We start from the raw sequence: 23057 nt of genomic DNA on the forward strand, positions 1-23057 counted from the left end.
GAAAATTATTTTCGTTTGCATTTTGACAAATTTTTGGTTCCATTGTTTTTGGGGTTTTTTTTGGATTTTCCCAGTAAGGTCTTTTGTTTCTGGAATCTCTCTTTGCTTCTGCTTAGTTTTTTGCTTCTGACTTTTGGAACACATTTCACGTGTGGGAGGGGCTTAGATGAAGGCGTTCCTCTGCAATCTCCATTGGTCACTGATTCCGGACTGACACAGAGCTCTGAAACCGCCTCTGGGACCAAGCCACGCCCACCCCACCAGCTTCCCAGCGTTTTAAACATGGTGGAACGCCAGGGGGGTATTCCACTAAGTGAGCTAACTCAGTAAGGGCTTTTTAAGACAAGCCTGGCTCATTTTGCTCAAATTCAGTTCCACAAAAGAGGCTAAACTTAAGCCTTGCTCAGTTACTACAGCAACATATACGTTTGAACAAACCTGCTCTGTACCAGGCTAGAGTTGAGGCTTAGCTTCGCTGGACCACTTCTATTGGCTGAGCAGCGTGATGTCAGTCTTGCCATCCGGGAAACTGAATTGAGGAATAAGGTTCCGCTGCAGTTCTATCCATTAAATTGCTGTGGATGTAGCATATCATATCATATCTTTATACATTTAATTGAGTACTGTAATTATTAGTTTGGAATGATTGCAGGTTATTATTATCAGAATTTAATAATTATATTTCCAAATTAGTGGTGGACCGTTAACGGCGTTAACACCGATAATGGCCGACCACTATTCCAAATGCAATTTATATTTCGATCTTCAGAGTACATATTCATTGTTAATCAGTGGTTTCTGCACATTTCAATGTATTGGTTTAATCTTAACAAATTCAAGTCAGTGTAAAATGGAATACAGTGTATAATCGCAGTTATGGTCAACAAACATACATTAGCATACACTCTATCACAAAAAATAAAATTCTTTGTACCCGAGTATAGAAGACTAAAGCTTTGCGCTTCTTTGCCAGTGGCGCATTTCTGTACAGCGTTGGGGATGCATAACATCTTAGTAGGACAACGGTCTGCAGTGAAATTCAAAAGGTTTGCCTTGCGCTTAAGCGCTTCCTTATTATATTCATCAAATTCCACAATGATAGGGTGTCTGCTGTTTTGCTCTAAAGCAAGGTCTTCTGCAGGAGTGAGGGCTGCTAGAGGCCCACCACCAGTAGCAGCAGTAGCGGTTTTCTTTCTGGTTGCTAAAATATTTTATACAGTTATTTAATATGGTGTTTTACCTTTTCCTGCACATTAGACTAATCAAGTCTACTAACCATTCTGGAGTATATTTTTATATTTCACCTTGACCTGCTGACACATTCTCTTCACCCCGCTCATGTTACTTCTAAATCAGGAAATGATTAATTAATAGGGGTGGGCATAGATTCATTTTTTTAATCTAGATTAATCTCACTGAAATCTTGAAATTAATCTAGATTCATCTATATTAAAATGGCTCATATGCGTGCTACCCAAGTAATGACTAAAAGTCAGTTTTTGAGATAGGGTTTCCTAATACAGAGGGTGCATTAGACCAGGGGCTCATCTCCTGTTTCCAAAATGCATCAATGACTGCTTGAGAAAGCTGTTCTACTTTGATACTTGAAGAAAAAAAAATATGCTCAATAAAATGTAGGCTACTCGTGTTCAACGGTTTATTCAGTTAAACATGAATTTGTAAGCCTACATACTGTACATTAAAAGGGGTTGATAACATGTTTATTCAGCTAAACATGATATTTGAAATGTAAGCCAACATTTAGTACATTTAACCTCACGGACGTAATTTGGGGGGGACTTTTTCAAAAGCCGGTTTTGGTCCTCTGCAGTTTTAACGGTTAAAAAGAAATATTTAAATAGCGACGAATCTAGCGCTAGGACCATGCAGAAAACGACTGCTCCGAGCTCCGCTCCGGTAACACTTTACGTTCCTAAAAATGAATTTTCCATGAAGCAAACCTGGCGACTTTGTGGCTGCATCCATGTAAACACACGTACGATTTGTAATTCACAGGTTTGAAAACTCGTTCTCACCCCTACTGTGCAATTTGGTTAGGAATACAGCCGAGCTAAACTATCAAGTTGAAAGTCATCATAGTTTGCTTACCCATTTTGACCCAGTTCCCAACCCAACTTTAAGAATAGATTAACGGCGATAATTTTTATATCGCCTGATAAGAGTATCAAATTAACGAACGCCGTTAACGGCCCACCACTGTGTTTTCTCTCCATCCAGTTCACTAAAATTTTAAAAAGCTCATGCTGGTGAAGTGTGCTAAATATTAACCATTATGCTTAATGTAGTTATTATACAGTAGATAAAGGGTTAATATTTAGCACACTTCCGCTGCGTTGAGACGGGTCTGGCTGCAGACCTCCAGCAGGAGGCACCTCCACGCTGGGGCAGGAAGTGACGCACCTCCACGCTGGGGCAGGAAGTGACGCAGTTCCATGTTGGGGCAGGAAGTGACGAAATTACAACAGTACAATAGTAAAGTTTTCAAGCAAGAGTACCTCGCTGCAGCCAGACCCGTCTCGACCCGTCTCAAGGTTTTCCTTACTTTTGAATGAAGGTGAGTATCTTAAGGTAAAATAGTTTATTTAATTAGTATATATTTTATTGAACTCTACAGCTTGAGTGAATAAAAGCTAAATAAAAAATAAAGCCTATTGAGACCTGTTTGTTAGCTAGGTAGGGTAACGTTGGCCAAAGGTTGGCGAACGTTACCGGGGGTGTAAAATGGACACAAATTAAGTATTATATTGAGATCGATCGATCACCAGGTGTTGCCGCCAGAGCGAACTAGTAACTCATTGAATCATACATATGGATCAGAGGTAAATAAACTAGATTTTTTTCCGGCGTGAGAAATCGGATGTATGGCGTGTGAGCGTGTGAAGACCAGGGGTGTAGTTGGGGGGCGGGGGACGCCGTCCCCTCACTTATTTTAACCGGTGTTAAAAATGTTATTTTGTTACCGGTGTTGTTCTTGCTAAGACTGTTACGTTCAAAGCTAGGTTTAAACTTGACGCGTTAGTAATTCGCCAACCACTGGCGATCGATTTATTGCGATATAATACTTAATTTGTGGCTTACACTCGCCACCCCCCGCTCAACAACTTACACTCGCCATCACGCGACCCCCCCACTTATTTTTTTAGGACTACACCACTGGTGAAGACGGTCAAATGCGTGTGTTTGAGAGTTGGCAACCCTGTGACTTTGTCAAACCAATGTTGCTGTAATTAATATTTAGATGGACAATCATGTCAGTATATTAATTTTATTGGCACAACATACGTGTATTGTAATAGGTTTATTTGTGTGCATAAATAATAGGTCTAGGTCATGTTACTTTAGTGTCATAAGCTGATATATATACATCACCCTAGTTATCCCATGCTTTAAAACAATATAAATATTTCCAGGTAATTTAATATTGCTTTACAAATGGAAATTTTTTAAGGATCTTCAGATTATATTAAGTCAGTGAATTTGAAATTTATGGGAATGCATATCCGTTTGGGATTTTGATGGACACAGTTGCACGAAACCTCATGCACTACCCTCTGTATGCTGCAATACTGTAGTTTTTTGTTAGGTGTAAATATAAAATGTTTCATATATTGTATATATTGCTGACCTTAGAATGATAACATTATAACATTTCAATAAAATAAATGTCCAATTAATCTTATTAATCACTGGGTTTCAGATGCACCCTTCTATCTGTGATGCTGGTGTACAACCGAACCTCGAAGAATGCAACACATGTTGCAGAAAACTGTTTCACTGTCCTCTTTGCCCAACCTTCAAACCAACAACAAAGGGGAAGATCAACAGACATGTGGATGCCCATATCAAGAATGGGATAAAATACAAAGGTACGCAAAGCTTATCTTTATTTTCAATCATCATCCATGTTCTTTTAAATGTGCATACAGAGCCTATAGAAAGAATTCATATCCTACTGAAATCCTTGCGTTTTGCCACGTTATACCAAAATGTAAATAAATGTCTCTCTGTCTGTCTCTCTCTGTTTCTGTCTGTGTGTGTGTGTGTGTGTGTGTTCGTGTGTGTAACATGATTGCTAATGACAATAATCTCTCCCCATACATTTTATATTGGATTTTTGTTTATTGTTTCTACAGGGGTTTCCAAGCCAAGACTATGGGCTTGACTGTGGGATCTTCATGCTAATGGTACGACATGTTATAGGTAATTCATTTTGGTTTTAAACTTTTGAACTATAATATAGTAATATTATATTGTAGTTGTCCAAATTATAATATATAATACAAACTTCCATGTGTTTAAATTGCAGTCTGCGTTGTATGTGGCATTGGATGCCCCCTTTGACTACACAATTGTAAGTAACTTGGAACTATTAAAGAGGATCAATTGTACAAAAGATGTTCAAATGTAGCAAATTTTACTACTACAATACTTTTGTATGTTTACAGAATGACATGCCCTCATTGCGGAAATGGTGGTGCCTGCTTTTAATGGAAAACTTTGAACTTGACAGGTATGATTTGATTGCTTTGAGAAAAATGCCTTAATGTTAGAAGTGTAACCAATATCAGGACTTTTCTATTTTCAAGCTTTGGCAAACTCTTTGCTCATTGGACAGAGGAATCCAATGCTGTCCTGCAAGGCCACCATGTGCCGGTCTCAAAACTTAAAAAACGCAAGCGTGCAGAAGTTGATCAGGTCAGTGCAGTACAGAATCTCTAACCTGAATTGCAATTCCACATAATGTAACTATGGCAACACACTCTGATTTTCACTAAGACTGTACTGATTATTTTTCTGTTGAAGGAGCCAGCGGTTGTAAGGGACCTTTCCACAGCTGTGAAATGGATCAGCCAGAACCGCACACAGTTACGGGGGCATGTAACAATGCCAATATATTTGACACAGACTGAGGAAGACCGGAAAGATTCCCTCATTGAGCTTATGAAGGGAGATGGCCCAGAGACCAAGGAACCGTTCATGTTCCAATTTGAATATGGAGAGGACATGGAATTGTTTTTGGAAGCATGTGTTGACAAACAGGGTCTCTGTGTCAATGCCATGGTTTTAAATAAATGACAAAATACAATGTGTATCAAACATTTAATAAAAAGTAAAAAAAAAGAACCTTGATATTATTGATTGTGTGCCTGTTAGGGTGGTGAGGGGGTTGCCGTTTTGTAAATGTAATGGCCTGTTTAGTGAAATATACTGCCAAAAATACTTGGTTATAAAGATGGGTGAGAAAATAACTGTAAAGATGCACTTGCAGTTTTCCTGCTAATATGCAAATGTAAGTCTAAAGGAAGAACAGCATATTGCATTTCTGAATCTGACTGACTTTCGTTTTATTTAATATTAGGTAGTGTAAGAGTGTCATACAATTGGCTTTTCAATTAACAAATAGCTGCTCAAGATATGCAAATTTGCTGAAAAACAAAAGTCTTAATGAATTGGCATGGGTAACAAGGGTGTGTATGTACACACACTTTTATAGTTGTTTTACAAAAACACAAATTACAGACGAAAACCACAAATTTTTATTATACTGTTTTATTGAACAACCGATCAACATTACAGATAATATACAAAATAATATCAGAATCTCTAATAGAGAAGAGAATACCCACTTTTTAGAATCATATGGGTTAGTTTGAGCAATTTTCTCAACACAGAACAATATCTAGTGTTTCAGTAACAAATATTATTTAACGTTTTTAATCGTTTTAAACCTTAACATGATCTGGGTGCCTCTCCAGCACCAGTGAGCTCACAGTAGCACTAATGCACTAGCGTCTTTACTGCCTAAACCTGTTTACTACATTGAAATATAGAGGAAAGTTGTTGTTTTTTTTTTGCTTTTAAGCACAATACGTTCATCTGTCCTGGCCCAGTGGATAGTTAGCTAGCTGTTTTTAATCTGTATTTCTAGCATTGAGTTCCATTCATCTAGGCTCTGCTAATATCATAGATCTTTTATAAAATATAAATAAAAATAAATCGATACATAGATAAACATAAACGCGAAGCAAAATATTATTTATGTAAATCTGAATCGTAAATCCATACAAGGACACCCGTTTCGCCAGACGTGTCTCCGTTTCCAGCCCCACGTTAATAAATCGATACATAGATAAACATAAACGCGAAGCAAAATATTATTTATGTAAATCTGAATCGTAAATCCATACAAGGACACCCGTTTCGCCAGACGTGTCTCCGTTTCCAGCCCCACGTTAATAAATCGATACATAGATTAACATAAACGCGAAGCAAAATATTATTTATGTAAATCTGAATCGTAAATCCATACAAGGACACCCGTTTCGCCAGACGTGTCTCCGTTTCCAGCCCCACGTTAATAAATCGATACATAGATTAACATAAACGCGAAGCAAAATATTATTTATGTAAATCTGAATCGTAAATCCATACAAGGACACCCGTTTCGCCAGACGTGTCTCCGTTTCCAGCCCCACGTTAATAAATCGATACATAGATTAACATAAACGCGAAGCAAAATATTATTTATGTAAATCTGAATCGTAAATCCATACAAGGACACCCGTTTCGCCAGACGTGTCTCCGTTTCCAGCCCCACGTTAATAAATCGATACATAGATTAACATAAACGCGAAGCAAAATATTATTTATGTAAATCTGAATCGTAAATCCATACAAGGACACCCGTTTCGCCAGACGTGTCTCCGTTTCCAGCCCCACGTTAATAAATCGATACATAGATTAACATAAACGCGAAGCAAAATATTATTTATGTAAATCTGAATCGTAAATCCATACAAGGACACCCGTTTCGCCAGACGTGTCTCCGTTTCCAGCCCCACGTTAATAAATCGATACATAGATTAACATAAACGCGAAGCAAAATATTATTTATGTAAATCTGAATCGTAAATCCATACAAGGACACCCGTTTCGCCAGACGCGTCTCCGTTTCCAGCCTCACGTTGGAGCTGCGTCACTTCCTGCCCCAGCGTGGAGGTGCGTCACTTCCTGCCCCAGCGTGGAGGTGCCTCCTGCTGGAGGTCTGCAGCCAGGTACTCTTGTGGCTGCGTTCCCACTGAGTGGGTAACACACCCACTGCCGGAACCTCAGCAGTGTTGCCAACTCCTCAGTAAGGAAAGTGGCTATTGGTTGTCCTAAAAGTTGCTAGAAGTCGCTAAATGACGTCATCACCTAATTTGCATAATACATGTTTTTGAAGCTGTAAAGGAATAACGTTGGGAGAGAAAAAAGTGAGTAAAAAACGCCCTAAATATGTTAGAACTACAAATGAACAACATCTGTTGCCTTTGAAATAGGCAGTCACTTCTCAAAATAACTACATGACTTTAATGCTTTGTATAAATTATTTTTACGTAAATTACATTTATATTTACATCCCGCTCTGTAAATACGGGGCGGGGCGTCAGCGGCAGCTTTGGACATGCGCAGTTCATTTGCAGAGTGGACGTGGAGCGGTGAGGGTCTGCTCTGAGTGTGAGACTGCACTGAGTGTTGTGGGCGGGGCTCACGGTAACACCCGCCCCAGAGGCCCGCAACTGAAGAGCGTGTGTGTTCAGAGTCTCCAAAAATCTCCAATAACATCACAAAAAGTCGCTAGATTTGTCGCTAGTTGCTTTTTACTACAAAAAGTGTCTCTAGATGGTCTGAAAAGTCGCTAAATATAGCGACAGAGTCGTAAAGAACGTAAGACAAAGAACGTAAAATGGACACAAATTAAGTGTTATATCGCGATCTATCGATCGCCAGTGGTTGGCACCAGAGCGAACTAGTAACTCATTGAATCATAGATGTGGATCAGAGGTAAATAATCTAGATTCTTTTTTTCGGCGTGAGATATCGGAAGTGTGGCGTGAGAGCGTGTGAAATCGGTCGAATGCGTGTGTCTCACGCTCAATGCGTGAGAGTTGGCAACCCTGTTAATAGACTTCTCGGGTAATGAGGACCCGATACCTCAGGACGGTCCATTAAGCCTGCCGGGAGGTTCCGAGGTCTTTGTTGCTAAGAAATGGTGCGTCCATTATTTATGTCCCGTTGGCATGGCCACAACGCTCTTAGAGACACAGGGAGTGTTTGGTCTCGACCTTTAGAGGCCAAAAGATGACGGAAAAAAGGTTCAAAGGAGCTCCTTTTGGTACACAGTCAGCCAGGTAAAACTACTACTACTACTATTACTAATAATAATAATAATATTGTAGGAGTAGTCACAAAATGCAGATTGCACTTTTTCCTGAAAGTTAAAAAATAATGTAGCTTTCCAAATGACAGGTTTGATGTGTCGGGTGTCCATCCTGCAAACAAGAGATTGGGGACATATACTCAGATCCCCTACTGCAGGAGGAGGACTAGTGACCTGGTGAAGCATTAAACACACACCTGGCGGCTGCAGTGAAGGAGCTGTTTGTTTTGTTATCGCTTCATGTTCTGTGGAGCTTAGTCAGTGTAATCAGGACATAACATAACTCACCAAATCACACTCCTGGATCACTGTTGTGTACATAAAACTCCCAGGGAGATTTCCAGTTTCCAGTGAAAGGTTACAGGGATTTTGTGTTTTCCACATTTACACTGTGTGTGTGTGTGTGTGTCAGGAGAGGAACCTCGGGCCAGGCACATATAATATAGACTGTGGGGACTTCAGTGCCCGTGCAGTGCAGGAGCGGGCGAAGGGTCCCGGCTGGAAGAGGGCCCAGGAAACTGCCCGCCTGGCCCAGATGCCACACCTCCTGTACCGGGATGTTTGGGAGAACAAGCAGTTCCTGGTGAGTGACAGCAGCATCGTTTGGGTTCTGACTCGCACAACTGTGAGAAATATAGCACAACAGGACTGTAGTGTCCCGTCAGTAATGTTCAGCGGGAAAAGTACCAGGGTGTTTAGAATTATACTCTTTGTATACTTTGTTTAGACTGAAAATCCACAGCTGTGAAGTTGACCATTTTTAACCATTTGTCATTTTATCCCCTATATTTATTCCTCAGAAATACAAGGTTGGCCCAGGCACATATAGGATCACTAGTTTCACTGAGGAGCTAGAGAAAAAACCAGGCTGCCCGAGAGGAATATGCGAGACCAGAGAGGAACGCTTCAAAGACTGCCAGGTACAGGAATCGGCCACTAGATGGAGACAAAGTGTCGTGCGAGGGTCATATGAGCAAGAGCGCTTCATTCATTCTCTGATATCACGACATGGAATGACAAGCAGTTAACTGTATAACATTCACATTTGAAGATGTCCAGAATCAAGACTTTATTTAACGTGGTGTCCATAGGGGAAAGGAGTCAGGACAGTGTTCTGTGCTTGCGTCTGATTTGAATAGATGTGCATGTCTATGTGAAGGCACTAGTATGCATTTTGTGCATGTCTATGTGAAGATGCATACATTATGTGGCATGTGATGCAGAGTTGGACCCCAGGTCCAGGTACTTATGGTAAGGGGGGCATCCCCTCAGCAGCTCTGGAGGAGAAGGAGAGGAGGTCTGTGGGCTCATGCCCCTCCATGGACTACAACACCACTCCACGGAGCTTTCCTAATGGCACTACGGTAACCGTTTCAGTAATCTAAAAAGCTACAGTGAGGATTAAATAAGAGTTAAAATTGTTCTGTCAACCTTATGCTAACTAATTGTGTGCTCTAGAACCACACATTAGCAGAACGCATGCTACACATGAATCTCGTCTTTGCATATGCGGCAGGACTGTGGTTTGGGCCCAGGGTCCTACAATCTGAAGAGCTTCACCGAGCTGATCCTGAGAGGCGGCGTCAGTAAGAGAGGCCCGTACGACCTGTTCACGGGTCACAGGAACCAACCAATCAGCTACGGATACTTCGCTACGCCTGTGGGCACCTTTTAAAACTTTTAAGACTTGATCGATGCGTATTTTCTCTTTGGAGTATGACAGTGATCACTCTCTGCAGAGGAGGGCGAATCTGAATCTGGGCAAATACACTAAAGAGGTGCCCAAGTTTGGGGAGGAGCTCCAGAGGCCTGAAAAGAGGAAACATGGCGTGTTTAGCAGGAGAGAGCAGTACCCCAGAGTGCCCACGGAGAGAGTCCACCTCTGCTCCCTGACCCACTGCCCACGGCCAGCGGCACGTAAACAATACTTTTATTTACATTTCTTCAGCCACACAACTTGCCATAAAGACTATGATGTTGATTTTACAATGAAGATATAAAGATCTGTAATTTCATCTTGCCTTAACCATTGCTCCATACAAGGATGGTTATGAAGCCAGAAACGTGCTGGAGGTTAACCTTGCTTGCACCTTGAATTCTTTCTGTCCCATTCTTCATTAGACGTTTCCTGGCCCAGGTTGGTATGATGTCAACACGACGATCCTGATGGGCCAATCAAGGAGAGGCAAGGCAGCCCCCTTCCTCTCCTCCTCCCCCAGGGTCAGCAAGAGGGCAGAGTCTTGGCTGTATAACCATGTGAGGAGCACACATGTGACATCTTACAGAGGAAAACCAAGACAAACGCACACATATATTGTATAGCAGTATAGAGTTAGTGAGGACATTTAACCATCTAATTACAGTGTTTTTAAGCAACAGGCATACATTATAATGGAGGGAAAGCAATGGCTCATCTACTATGAGAGAGTTTGGCCATTTCTCCATTGCTGGAGAAGGTTCTAGATGCCATTTCAAGATACTCTTCAACCTCATAAATCCTGAAGGACCTGACAATGAGCCCAGACTCAAATTTTTCACTCTTGTGATTACATACCTTTCATATTAGTTTCAAAGTAGTTGCTAAATAATTCACAGTGGTTACTGAATATGCCTTGTGATGAATAAATTAATAACAAAGGCCAGAAGTTTAAGAGGTTAAGACTCCAAGCAGGTCCTCTAAGGGCTTAGCAAAAACCACACTGATGCATTATTGTGGGGAGGCTGTCTAACGTGATGCCTGCTCAGAATGTCTCTGTGAGAAAAAGAATGAGAGACGGAAGTGCGTGCGGGGGGTGAGAGACCCCATGTGTTCCAACCATCACGCGCTTTACGTCTTCCACAGAACATAGTTGGACCAGGACAATATGACATCACAAGGACGTCTCAGAGCAGCAGTGGAAGTGGATACCGCTCATCGTTTGTGTCTGGCACCCAGCGCTACCCACAATGCCCTGCGACAGACAAGTACAGGCAGTAAGAACTGTTCCTACCACAGCAACACACAGGCCCTGGCTGTTCACACCTGGAGCTTCTTCTAAACAGCTCTGGTGGTCCACTGAAACTCATGAAGACGGTTTGTATTGTAACACAAAGGTCTTCATTGTTTGACAGGGAGAGACTGAGACCCATCAACGTTCCTGTGGACAGATCGTGCTTTCTGCAACCACACAGCACCTTTAATGGAGAACGTTTGTTTTCTTCGGCTTAGTTTGTCTCTTACACACACACACACACACAACCCACCCATCCATCTATCCATCCACACACCTAAATTAGCAGTTTGTATGGGAGAGACAAATTCTTTTGCCTCAAAATGAATTCAAAAGCTAACCGCATGATTCTGAGTTTTTGTCATGTGTATATTAGTCACCTAATATTATGAACCACACAGTACCATACAGTTTCTGGACATTGTAAAGCACTTAATAAAGGAGCTGGATTAAGAAGGGACCTGGTCCCCAGCCCTAAACAGGACCTGAGGATGTTACCATCTGAGAGAACAAGACATTAATGTTCACCTTCTAAAAGCCAGAAACCCCACACTGACTAGACCACACACAGACTGAAGCGGTCACATGCAGTTAAAGTGGGACATAAGTTAAACAGTAGCAGCAACACATCCTGACAAAAGTGTGTGTGTGTGTGTCGTAGGTTTGATTCCCAGGTCCTAGACCATGACTCAATCAGCATAAGAGTTATAGTGTGATGGTTTCTACTATAGGTGTCTACAATACATCTGAAAACATGCTGAGGGTAAATAGAGTTCATTCATTAATCACAACAGAGCGACACTGAGAAGTCAACATGAAACTGTATTTCTATTGTTCTTCAGTAGACACAAACAGAAATGGAAACCAGCCAGAGTAGGAAAATACAACTTTAATATTTTCTCTTTTGGTGAATCAGCTATGAATTTCAAGACTTGAGTGTGGAGGTCCTTCTTTGAGAGAGCCCATTAAAAGAGCCCATAAGACTAATCTGTGCTTTCGAACCCAAATAAGTGAATTGTTATTTGCAAAATGGCAAAGTGTGATTGGCTGGTTAAAAAAACAATCATGAAACCTGACTGACAATGGTCCTGGTCTCCCCTGAACTCAGTGGAGATTAAAATCAGTGACGTGCCGCTTTGCAGATTTTGTCGAAGACTTCAGGAAAAGCTCCTTCGCAGTCCAGTTCCTTCCTGAGCTTATGGTACAGTGTTCCATCGAACATTTCCCAGAATTCCTCCCGCTCCATGTACACGTCTGCATAAAGCATCTGGAAACTGGAGATTGACAGAGTTAAGATCAACGTCATGTGCGTTTCTGAAGACTATCGAACCAAGACGAGCGAAAATGCTTCGTCCACATCTCCGAGAGCATGTAAGGCATTTGAACCCTGCCCTCTTGGGCAGAGAGAAAGCCTTTCTCTGACGGGAACTGACCCATGAACATCCCTGACGAACTTCTCCAGCTGCCGCGTGGAGGTCTGAGCCTGGAAATGTTTCACTTGGGGTTCTCCGTAGGCACCTATGTCCACATACAGCTCCTCCACGTTGTCTCTGGAGTGCACCATGCCCGGCCGAGGGGGCAAAAGGAAGGGGCAAAGCCACAGGGGGTACACCTGCGCACGCACACACACACACACACACACACACACACACAGGTACAGTCTACAAGGCATCAGGAGCACACATGTGATGTTCACAATGTTGAAGGTCTAGGGCCTCAGACCGGTGGACCTTACGCGGATGTGCTGGTGGAAATGCAAGATGGACATGCGCAGGTGCGTCATGGGGACCAGCATGTCCTGCACCACGTGGTGCTGCTCGTACAGACGGCGGAGAGTCTCTCCTTGGGTCAGCTTCAACAGGGAGATCTTAGGAGGAACCATCCAGCCAAACACGTATCGGAACAGCGGGTTATTCCCGAACGGGATGATGTCCTGAACACGAGTGAGAGGGAGAGAAGAAGAGAGAGTTCATATAAGGGGGGAAAGAGAAAAGTGGTGAAAATGTGATGAAAAAAGGTTGCTGTTAACGTAAGAGGACCCATCAGATGGACAGACAGATCAATACTTCTCTTCCACATTAGTAGAGCCCATATTTAACATCATGCCATTTACTACGATTATGAGAAAACTGCCTGAACGGAAATGTGTGTGCGCACATCTCTCTCTTTCTAATGGTATGCGTGTTTGCACACGCACACACAATTTCCCCTACCCAGCTGAAGCGATATCAATTCTGCGAGAAAAAAATAAATAAATACAACCTGCATAATTCATTAAGTAATCCTAGCCTGGGATAATTGCCACATAGAACTTCCTTCAGCTAATAGCAGAGAGGGAAAGCATTAGTGAATGTAATACAGAAAGTTAGTGTGCTTGTGCGTGTAGGTGTGTGTGTGTCTGTGTGCTAGTGCGCACACTCATATAGACATTCAGATGATGACGATGACGATGATATGGTAAAGTGGTAAGACATACGCCTGCTACATCACATTGTCATGGGCTGAAGAGATGAAGCTTATGGTGTTAAGAGAGAAGAGACTGAAGAACAGAGCTTTGGCACGCACTTCGTTCTGAATTCAGCTGGTCAGACATCGCGTCTGTCTCCCGACAGATGCCGCGTGTTTACAGTGCGTGCGGGACGTACCTGCAGCTCCCAGAAGATGCTGCGTGTGTGTCTGTGGTAGTAGTGTCTGAGGGGGATGTACTCCACACACACACACCCTTCCTTCAGGTGCCTCTCCACGTGCTTAAAGAACCAGGGCATGTAGTAGAAGCCAATGCGGTTGATCTGCGTATGGACGCACATGAAGAAACGCGGTGCTAAACCTCACTGCTAGCCAACGGTGGCTAGTCCTGGAGGTTTAAGCATGTAGCCAAGTGTATTTTGTGACATGGTAGAAGTGTATGTTGCTCATTAAAACTATTTTTTAATTGCAATTCACCTCCTCTTTACATGGAGAAGTGGCTGAAGACACACATCATCATCAGACCCACAACATCATTATCAGACCCACAACATCATTATCAGACACGTCATCTGGCACATCACACACACATCATCATCAGACCCACAACATCATTATCAGACACGTCATCTGGCACATCACACACACATCATCATCAGACCCACATCATCATTATCAGACACGTCATCTGGCACACATCACACACACATCATTATCAGACACACAACATCAGGCACACAACACCATTATCATACACGACATCAGGCACACATCACACACACACACACACATCATTACCAGACACAACATCAGACACACACACAGCTGATGGCTTCACCTTATCAGGTTCTGCGTGGTCAGTCATGGTGCCCGTCATAATCACAGCCTCATTGAGTGAAAACTGAAGGCCCTCCACAAAGTGGTTGTCCTTGTTAGCCGACTCCTGCGCGAACCTCTTGCAGATGGCGTCTAGACCCTGGACGGGCTCATAGCGCAACTTCACCCACTTCTTTGCGGGGATGATCCGGATCTCGGCTGCTACCAGGAAGCCCAGCGTTCCGCAGGACCACGGAACTGAATAGAACAGGTCAGGGTTCTCTTTCTGTCCAGAGAAAGAACATACCCAGCCTTTGAAAAGTTGCTATGAATCCAATAAAATTCACTTTAGTAGCTCATAAAATGTCTCTGATTCTGGAATACAGACGATGAGTGTACAGACAGCAGTACTAACACCCCTGTGCACAACTTATTGAGAATGAATAATGAATAAATAAATAAATAATGGGATAGTTATTTTGTATCTTTCTTTCTGTTCTTCACCTCTTTCCCTCATTCATCCTCTCTCTGCCGTAGAGCCACTTATACATTGTGAACGTCATAAAAGCTTTAAACGTTGTTGAGATGTCAGCACATTTTCAGACCACACAAAGATGCACAATTAACACTTAAAAGAAATGTGCATGCTTACCGAGGCACAAAGAGGCATAACACACACACACACACACACACTGCGCGCACACACGCAAAAGCGTACCTCAGTACAACGGACCAGGCTACCGTCTGCCAGTACCAGCTCGTAGGCCACACAGATGTGCTGGAACAGACCATAGATATGAGAGGAGGACTCTATACCTGTACCCATTACCAGTCCCCCTGAGAGAGAGAGAGAGAGGGGGGGGGGACAATATAGCTCATTAAATAAAAATAAGAAACATGCTGAAATATGTATGTAATGAAGTGGCTTTCCCTTTCATACTGGTGACAGAGTGCTGAGTTTATACTTTATGAGAGTGAAGGCAAAACTCTGCCTTTATGCAGATTCTGCTTTTACTGTAAACAAACAAACAAACAAACAAACGTAGGATAGCTGGGCAAAGACAAGTTAAAAGAACTCTGAGATTTGACATCAAAACTCCCCACAGGCTCGAGTCTGAGACTGATACCTACCGTGTGCCTTTCACTGCCCAACTGGGAGGAACATGAATGGGTCCAAAGGACATGCATTCATAGTGCACACCATGTAAAGTGTGCACGCAAGGCAATATATGCACGTGCGTGTGCACGTTACTGCTAGTCACACACACTTCAGAGCAGTGCAAGTCATTTCCTCCCCAGTCAAACATATACCACTGACACAGGGCCATTACTCAGCTGTAACCCAATCAGCTGCGGCCTCTGATGCACCACACAAGAAATATAATATCGATTAGTGAGCAATATTGCATGTAAACGCTGCACTTATATCTGGGATAGTGCTCAGAGTCATTAAACTGAATCTTGCCAAAGGGGTTAGGGGAGGAAAGAGAGGGGGAGGGAGGGAGGGAGAGAGAGAGTGATAGAGCAGGAAAGAAGGAAATATCAAGGGAGGGGGAATTAAAACAAGGGGGATGAGTCCCAAATGGTGATCTCGTCAATGTTCCGGTTTTCTGGACCCACCTACTGTGAGGTCATCAAGCTCAGGAACCACCGGCAGTGTCCAGCCAATGGAGTTCAGCAAGGCGGTCAGCTGACCCATATTTGCCAAGGGCTCCACACGTACCACCTAAAGCCAGAGGGAGGACATGTGAGGGGTCTGCAGGGGTCCTTTCAGGTTTAGCTGTCCTGCTCGGGACATATACCCCCCTGTCCCCTGCTCGGGACATATACCCCCCTGTCCCCTGCTGGGACATTGTAATAGGCTGATGAGGCTGTAGTTAGAACCAACCTGTCTTTGTGTGTCCACTTCTAGGATGTCCATCATATTAAGCATGATGTTTCTGTGGGTCTTCTTGTACTTGCCCACCCTCAGAGACACAGTCAGCCAACCAGGACGGCCCGTGCACATGTGGCTCCTCCCGCCATCTTTCCTCCACTCACGAACCTGAGAGAGAGGAGGTGTCAGATCTAGTCCTATCACCTCAGATGACACTTACACACAGACCACAAGCCACGAGGCTTTGGAAATGCCGAGGAACAATACAAAACAAATAGTCGTTAATGAACAAGATGAAAAATCATGTTTCATTTGCCACATGGCGGGAGGGTGTACTTGTGTACTTTTTTGGCTGTGAGAAACAAAATGTTCCTGCTCAGTTTATTTTTGTTTGTTTATTTTTGTTGTGTTTTTAAATAAAGACTTAACACCAAATTCTGTTTCTTAGGATTACATTTGTCCCTTCCTGTCAGCATAGACAGGAAATAAACTTAAATAGCTATACTTTATAAACTTTCCATATTTACTGGGCATCAAAAAATAAAAATAAAAAAATCAACAAGGTGTAATCAACAGGATTACAGTTTAGCAAAAATTGTGCATGGGTCTCATTTCATAGGACAGAGAGGGGTGAGAGTTTCCTGCTGGTTACCTGCAAGTTGGCATGCTGGATTTACCCTGTATACCTTCATCTAGTGCACAACATATCTGAGGAAGACTAACTGCTCCTTCTTCACAGCTCCAACTCCTGGCAGCAGCGTTATGGAAGTGTGTACAAGCAAGGACAAGAGTACAAAGAAAACGGAATATAAAAGCCAACCAGGACACTCAGACATTCCGGGCGTAATGGACAGGAACGTCCTGAGTCTGCGTAGTGACCTGTGGTTTTCTTCGTTACCCTCGTATGTAATCCCCACTAATAACCGCCACTTCTGAGGGGAACCTCACAGTAAGCTCTATCTCGTTAGGTCTGGAGGACACGCACCGCAGGTGAAGGAGCGCGCGCAGCGGGGTCCGCACTCACCTGCCGCTGAACGTCCCTCACGCGCTGCTCGTGCAGCTTTGGCGCAGAGCACATCCTGAAAATGATCCACGCTCGCGCGTAATAGTACACATCAAACATAACGGACAGCGGCAGTAGAAAAAGGCAAACGAAGATCCATCGCTGGTGAATTATAACATATTCTAGACCCTTTACTTTGATCCATAAAGCGAACAAGACAACTAAAACGCAGACATAGAGCAACAGATCCATTTGAACGTAGTCCTCCTTTTTACCCACGAGACAGATAAAGCACAAACTTTTAAACTGTTGCTTCTGTTGTTTCGACGTGTCCTAGATGGTAATTCCGTTGTCAAATCATTTGCATTACCGGCGTACTAACTTTTATAAAGTATTCCTGCAAACGCAGAGCTGTCGGTGCCCTTGCGTCACAGGGAATTAGGGTTTTTGTCACCTAACCTAAATTTGCTTTGAAGATTTTACTAACCTGTCTAGGCGGTTTAATAAAGCCCGCCTCTGCCCAACAACGATTGGTCGGCGGCATGTCAATTGAGTTGACTCCAGTTATTGCGTGTAACATTTTTATCCAATCGGATAGAGGAAAGACCGTCACACCATTGACTCAGTACGGTGTAGTTTTTTTTTTATCAGGCATCATGTAAACAGTTCGATAAGAGAAAAATATAAAAAAAATACAATGAACCAATAACCATGATCAACAATCATCTCCACTGTTAAAGTAACTGGAAGTAAATTTACATGAATTCATTGCATATAGTACGACTTTCACGTGCACGTATACATATTTTGTGGAAATTAACGAAAAGCAAACAAACAAACAAATGAACACATAACTCATAACTCAAATGCTAAATTCATAGCCAAAGTGTTTTTTATTCTATTGTATTAAGTATCACAATAGATCATGCGTGCATGTTCAACAATAAACGGCAGCACGTGAGCCCCTGCATAAGCAGGATTGTGGGGTGGGGCGCGCGTGCATTCTCCAGTTTGGCAGGACAGCATCCGCGAGACTCCTCCTGTCACCCACTTGTTAAACACCCAAACGCACTGAGCATCACATGGACAACACCGCGGAACTGTCTCTGTGTTCACGGACTTACTTTCACTGGCACTTCTAAAGGAAATATGGAGGCAGTGAAGTGGATTTATGATCCTTTGGTGCTGTTCAAGAATGTTTTTCAGCGTAGACTAGGGGGAAATGACACGAGATAATTCTTCTGTCTAAAGATATAACAATCCCCGTTCTGCAGCAGAATGAGAGTACAGATTTATCATTCCCGTTCAGTGAGTGGATACATGCGATTTTTCAACTTTTAAGGAAGCGTTATTCCCTCGCGAGACAGGCAGCGGGCGCGAGCAGGAGACTGTTGCTGGATTTTCGCGATGCCTTCCCTGCACCACGGTGCCATATTCATTGGTGTTTTCCTAATTGTCACCGGCGGTTCCACCGCATTTCTGCCGTCCAGTCAAAACAGACTGCAGGCGTTCAGTCTGTGCTGTGTGGTTCTGGGCGCCGTGATGCTGATACTGGGATTGTTCTGGGCCATGAAAGGAAAGAGTAACTCGGTTTCCTACAATAATGAGTACACTCACGACTACAGTCATGCCCTTTTCAATCCAGCGGATGGAAGCCACTTCCCAGAATCACAGTCGGTCTTTCTTCACAGGTAAAAGTTGATTCCTTAATCATCACAGTCATTACAGAAGCATGTGTCATATAATTCTGCCGGTGTTCTGTTGTTTTTACAATTGATCCTTTGGGGAACTTTACAGAAGATAAAAGTGCGAAAAGTTCTGTTAATTTTTTAAAGCTTGCCATAGACATTTTTTTAGGCAAATACCACGTTATTCATTTTGTTCCTTCGCTAATTTGTGTATTGATTTCATTACTTGTATATCACAATATGAGACATCTGAGTGCCCCGACCAAATATATAGGCAACACTGCCACCGAATGCATTATATTATCTGTAGTCTCACTGTTCAACTACCAAGGTTCACTATACATGCAGAATAATTAATCACGTACAAGAGTCATCCAGTTATTATATTATATATATAAATCTGAAGATGATTCCAGGTGTATTTAGGTAAGATATGCAGAGATATTTATAATTGTATTTAAGTACTCAAAGCTTCAAGAGTAACAGACAGAGGTCCTTCATCAGCTGTGCAAGAAAAGTGCTTCTGTTTTAATAAGAGGAACCAGTTTATATCTATATATATATATACATTACAGATGATATGTATTAATATATATTATATTTTAATATATCTACATTTATATACTGGAATTATGAACTGGGAGTTTGAAAATTAGACAGAGGTAGCTACAAAATAATGTAGACCAGATTCAGTATGGCATATTAACAAAATATTCATAATCCAGACCTGAGCAGCCACCTGGCACCTATATGCACTCATTAAGACCAATGAGGTGTCACATCCCATGCGTCTGCGCGTGCGCGCGCACACACACACACACACACACACACACACACACACACACACACACACACACACACACACAATTGCACACAATTGATTGTCCCCTCCATAACTTACAGATCTATACGTAGAGGATCATGGGAATTTTTACAACCCATTACTCTTTCCATTAAAGGATTATAATTCACTCAACAGAAGAGCAAGTCCAACGTGAAATGATAGTCTGTAAAGAACATTATTTCTAATGGCCTAATGGCGCCCCCATGTGGTAAGAAGTAGGAAAACAGTTTTGAAAAGACCATCTAAGAGTAGACAAAGTATACTGAGTATGAACACATACGTGTGCATTTGGATGTGTGTGTGTGTGTGTGTGTGTGTGTGTGTGTGTGTGTGTGTGTGTGTGTGCTGTGTGTATGCCTGTTTTTCCACCATAAGGACTTTAGACAGGCAGAGGCAAGGACTGTATGGGGAGGATTTCGATTACCCCCCTATGGAGCCCCCGTGTTTCAGCCCATCGGGACGAGGACAGCCCCTCCACTGGGAGATGGAGCCACCGCCCCCATATGAAGTGGCCATCAAAACCACGTGCAGCTCCACACACCTGAGACGCAGCTACTCGGACACACTGCTGTCCACCGAGCCTCTGTTTGCACGCTCCCGTGAGATCAGTTTTGAGGTGTAACCCCCTCTCCACACACACACTCACTCACACACACACACACACAACACACACACACACACACACACATACACACACACACACACACACACACTCCTCAATCATTGCCACCACCATGAAGCACTGAGAAACACATCTCAACACCCTGTGGATGCCTCCAAGTCGGTTTCTCAAGTGGCTTACACTGACTCACCTGCTGAAAACAGCCAGGTGTTCTGACCTCATGAACCTTGTGAAGATATCGTGCCCTGGCAGAGTGCTCAGCTATATTCCCTGCTGTGCCCTTAGGACTGTGGAATGTCAGTGCTTAAAAGACATCATTCCTTCTAAGGAACCAAACATTAACATCTTGTTTTACAGTATTTAATGATCTTCACACTTGATTTAGAAAAATCAGGGCCCAATTATTGAAGTTACAAGGACCTCTCCCCACTCCCCATATAGCTGCTGCGTCATTAGAAGACACGGACATTACACTAATGACTTTACAGACTTTACAAACATGCCCTGCTCCTTCTGAACATCATTCTCAATTTCCAGAAGTGATAAACATGAATGATGTCTGCTGCACAATCTAAACTTCAGGGTGAACACCAGCTTTAGCTTACGAGCTGAAAACAGCAAAAGAGCGTAGGTTTGAAACGCTGGCATCCGCACCTGTGCACGGTGATTTGGTGCTGACTGTGAGGGGATATCTCGCCGGCGTCTCCGGGACAGACGCTGGTGTGAGCTGGAGGGTTTGGGGGAAATGCGAGGTGTAACATTTAAGAAAGCAGGTCAAAGCTGCAACTGTTGTTTTCTGTGCCAGAAGCACATGGACCAGAGCAGCAATAAAAACACACACACACACACACACACACACACACACACACACACACACACACAGAGGATGAAATCACACAGTGCGTCATGCAAATCACTCCTGTTCGTCTTCTCATGCTGTTTGCCACGTTGAATTGGATGTTGATGTGCTCATGTCCAGGGCCCCAAGGAGAGTCCAGCTCACTAAACACCAGAGTAAACCAGTGGGGCAATTAGATTAGCTCCAAATGGCCTTTATTCCTCTGGAGGAAAGGGACAATCTGGTGGGCTTTGGGCTCAGCTGCAGCTAATGCAAGTGAAGGCTGGTGTTTGGTAATGGAAGGCATGGCTGATCTGATCAAGGACTACTACAGTGCATTAGCAGGGTTTATATAGCTCCTCTTATGATTGGTTGCAACACCATGAAACATGACATTTTCGGGTAAATCCTTCCTCTGACTCAACCAAAGTAACATTAAAATGTGCCTCTGTTGTCAAGTACACGTTGGGGATGTTGTCTATGAGGCGTTTCCATGTATACTCTGCAGAGTATATACAAGAACACCTTCAGAACATCTACAAGATTTACATGCATGTGAGTCTATTCAGTGATTTGAAGAATGTGGACTGTTCCTTCACTTTCTTTTCCTGTTTGAAAATAAACATCACTGAAGACTGTACTAACTGTAATTTTTTTGCTATTAATCTATCATGTTTGCCTGCACAAATGTTTAGCAAGCAGACTCTAAATGAGCGTTTTAGCTACAAGCAAAAGGTAAAGGTCACTAAGAGCTGTATTATCAGTAACATATTCAAACAGGGTACAGTTCATATTGGTTCACCATTCTGCAAGAAATGTACGGCTGTGTTATTATGTCGAATCATTTTGAATATCATGTATTATACCTAATGTGTTTCCACACATAATGTGATTCCACGATGCTCTGTGTAGACCTCCGACTGGGATTATGAACCTCCAGCTAATCAGTCTCCATCCTCAGCAGCCTTGGAGAAGACCCACCTGATGTAAATAATAATAAAGTATATAATATCAGTCCAGTAGAGAAAGTCACAAATCAGACATTATGCATTTGTTGAAGCCGTCCAAGTATTACTGTAAAACAGACGCTTTATAGCAATCCAATGCGTACGTTCAGAGCTGGACAGCCCAGAAGCTTCAGTTTGTCTAATGAAGCCCTGCTGTGCTCTGCTGAAACTGTGGGAGTAGTGCTTTCACAGCCAACGCGTGTGGGGGTGAACTTATGCCATACTGTCGTCCAAGGTAAGAGGAAGACAAAGGACATGAAAGCAGTTTGTGTGGAGCAATCTGTAAGAAGTTTCAAATTGAAGGTGCTTTAGTAAGGGAGGGATTCTCCACACTGACTTATTGAGTCACACTTCATACTGAAACACTGAAGTGTGGTTGAAAATATCCATCTCCCATGACCATGGCTAAGGAGAAACTACGGAGTGATTCAGTCCTGCTTCGACCAGTGGCATATCTACCCCACCTGTGTTTGATTGATAGTGCCTGCAACAAATTTGATCACCCAGCTGTCTCCACTGCAAACTCCCACAATGCTTAGAAGTCAAGAGATTTTGAGAGATTGCGACATGTAGTGATTGAGAGTGTGATTTGGTGAGTGATGGACTAGAGAGAGGACATGTTGACAGGCTAGTGAGAGGAAGATGGTGATAGGATAGACGGTGACATATATTTATAGAGACGGCCC

General features: G+C 42.9%; 3 protein-coding genes and 1 long non-coding RNA gene across 6 annotated transcripts; 3 read left to right on the plus strand and 1 right to left on the minus strand.

The window, feature by feature from the left end:
• Positions 1 to 2359: 2359 nt before the first annotated feature.
• Positions 2360 to 5136, plus strand: LOC143522479 (uncharacterized). Of its 2 annotated transcripts, none has more exons than XR_013133012.1 (7): positions 2360 to 2575; positions 3719 to 3887; positions 4155 to 4221; positions 4328 to 4372; positions 4467 to 4531; positions 4608 to 4716; positions 4825 to 5136. It is a non-coding gene; the product is annotated as an uncharacterized LOC143522479 (long non-coding RNA). The 2 variants fall into 2 exon arrangements; XR_013133013.1 differs by having other exon boundaries at positions 4155 to 4205.
• A 2369-nt stretch (positions 5137 to 7505) lies between these two features.
• Positions 7506 to 11648, plus strand: LOC143522480 (ciliary microtubule-associated protein 2-like). Of its 2 annotated transcripts, none has more exons than XM_077016199.1 (10): positions 7506 to 8192; positions 8296 to 8398; positions 8634 to 8804; positions 9022 to 9141; positions 9445 to 9585; positions 9738 to 9881; positions 9961 to 10134; positions 10343 to 10477; positions 11064 to 11194; positions 11333 to 11648. In XM_077016199.1, exons 1-10 carry the CDS (start codon positions 8143 to 8145, stop codon positions 11427 to 11429), a joined length of 1266 nt encoding a protein of 421 aa, XP_076872314.1. In that variant the 5' UTR covers positions 7506 to 8142; the 3' UTR covers positions 11430 to 11648. The 2 variants fall into 2 exon arrangements, with proteins under 2 accessions (XP_076872314.1, XP_076872315.1); XM_077016200.1 differs by having other exon boundaries at positions 8311 to 8398.
• Positions 11649 to 12085: 437 nt separating this feature from the next.
• Positions 12086 to 17874, minus strand: dhcr24 (24-dehydrocholesterol reductase). The gene is made up of 9 exons (XM_077017033.1): positions 17394 to 17874; positions 16382 to 16537; positions 16114 to 16219; positions 15212 to 15330; positions 14516 to 14779; positions 13857 to 14000; positions 12947 to 13144; positions 12645 to 12823; positions 12086 to 12485 (listed from the first exon to the last, which is right to left on the minus strand). The coding sequence occupies exons 1-9, from the start codon at positions 17622 to 17624 to the stop codon at positions 12332 to 12334; spliced, it is 1551 nt and encodes a 516-aa protein (XP_076873148.1). The 5' UTR covers positions 17625 to 17874; the 3' UTR covers positions 12086 to 12331.
• A 523-nt stretch (positions 17875 to 18397) lies between these two features.
• On the plus strand, positions 18398 to 21996 carry LOC143522481 (uncharacterized). The gene is made up of 2 exons (XM_077016201.1): positions 18398 to 19063; positions 20280 to 21996. Exons 1-2 carry the CDS (start codon positions 18780 to 18782, stop codon positions 20524 to 20526), a joined length of 531 nt encoding a protein of 176 aa, XP_076872316.1. The 5' UTR covers positions 18398 to 18779; the 3' UTR covers positions 20527 to 21996.
• The last annotated feature ends 1061 nt before the right edge of the window (positions 21997 to 23057 follow it).

The sequence above is a fragment of the Brachyhypopomus gauderio genome, chromosome 9 (assembly GCF_052324685.1).
Source record: "Brachyhypopomus gauderio isolate BG-103 chromosome 9, BGAUD_0.2, whole genome shotgun sequence".
NCBI classification, from domain to species: domain Eukaryota; kingdom Metazoa; phylum Chordata; class Actinopteri; order Gymnotiformes; family Hypopomidae; genus Brachyhypopomus; species Brachyhypopomus gauderio.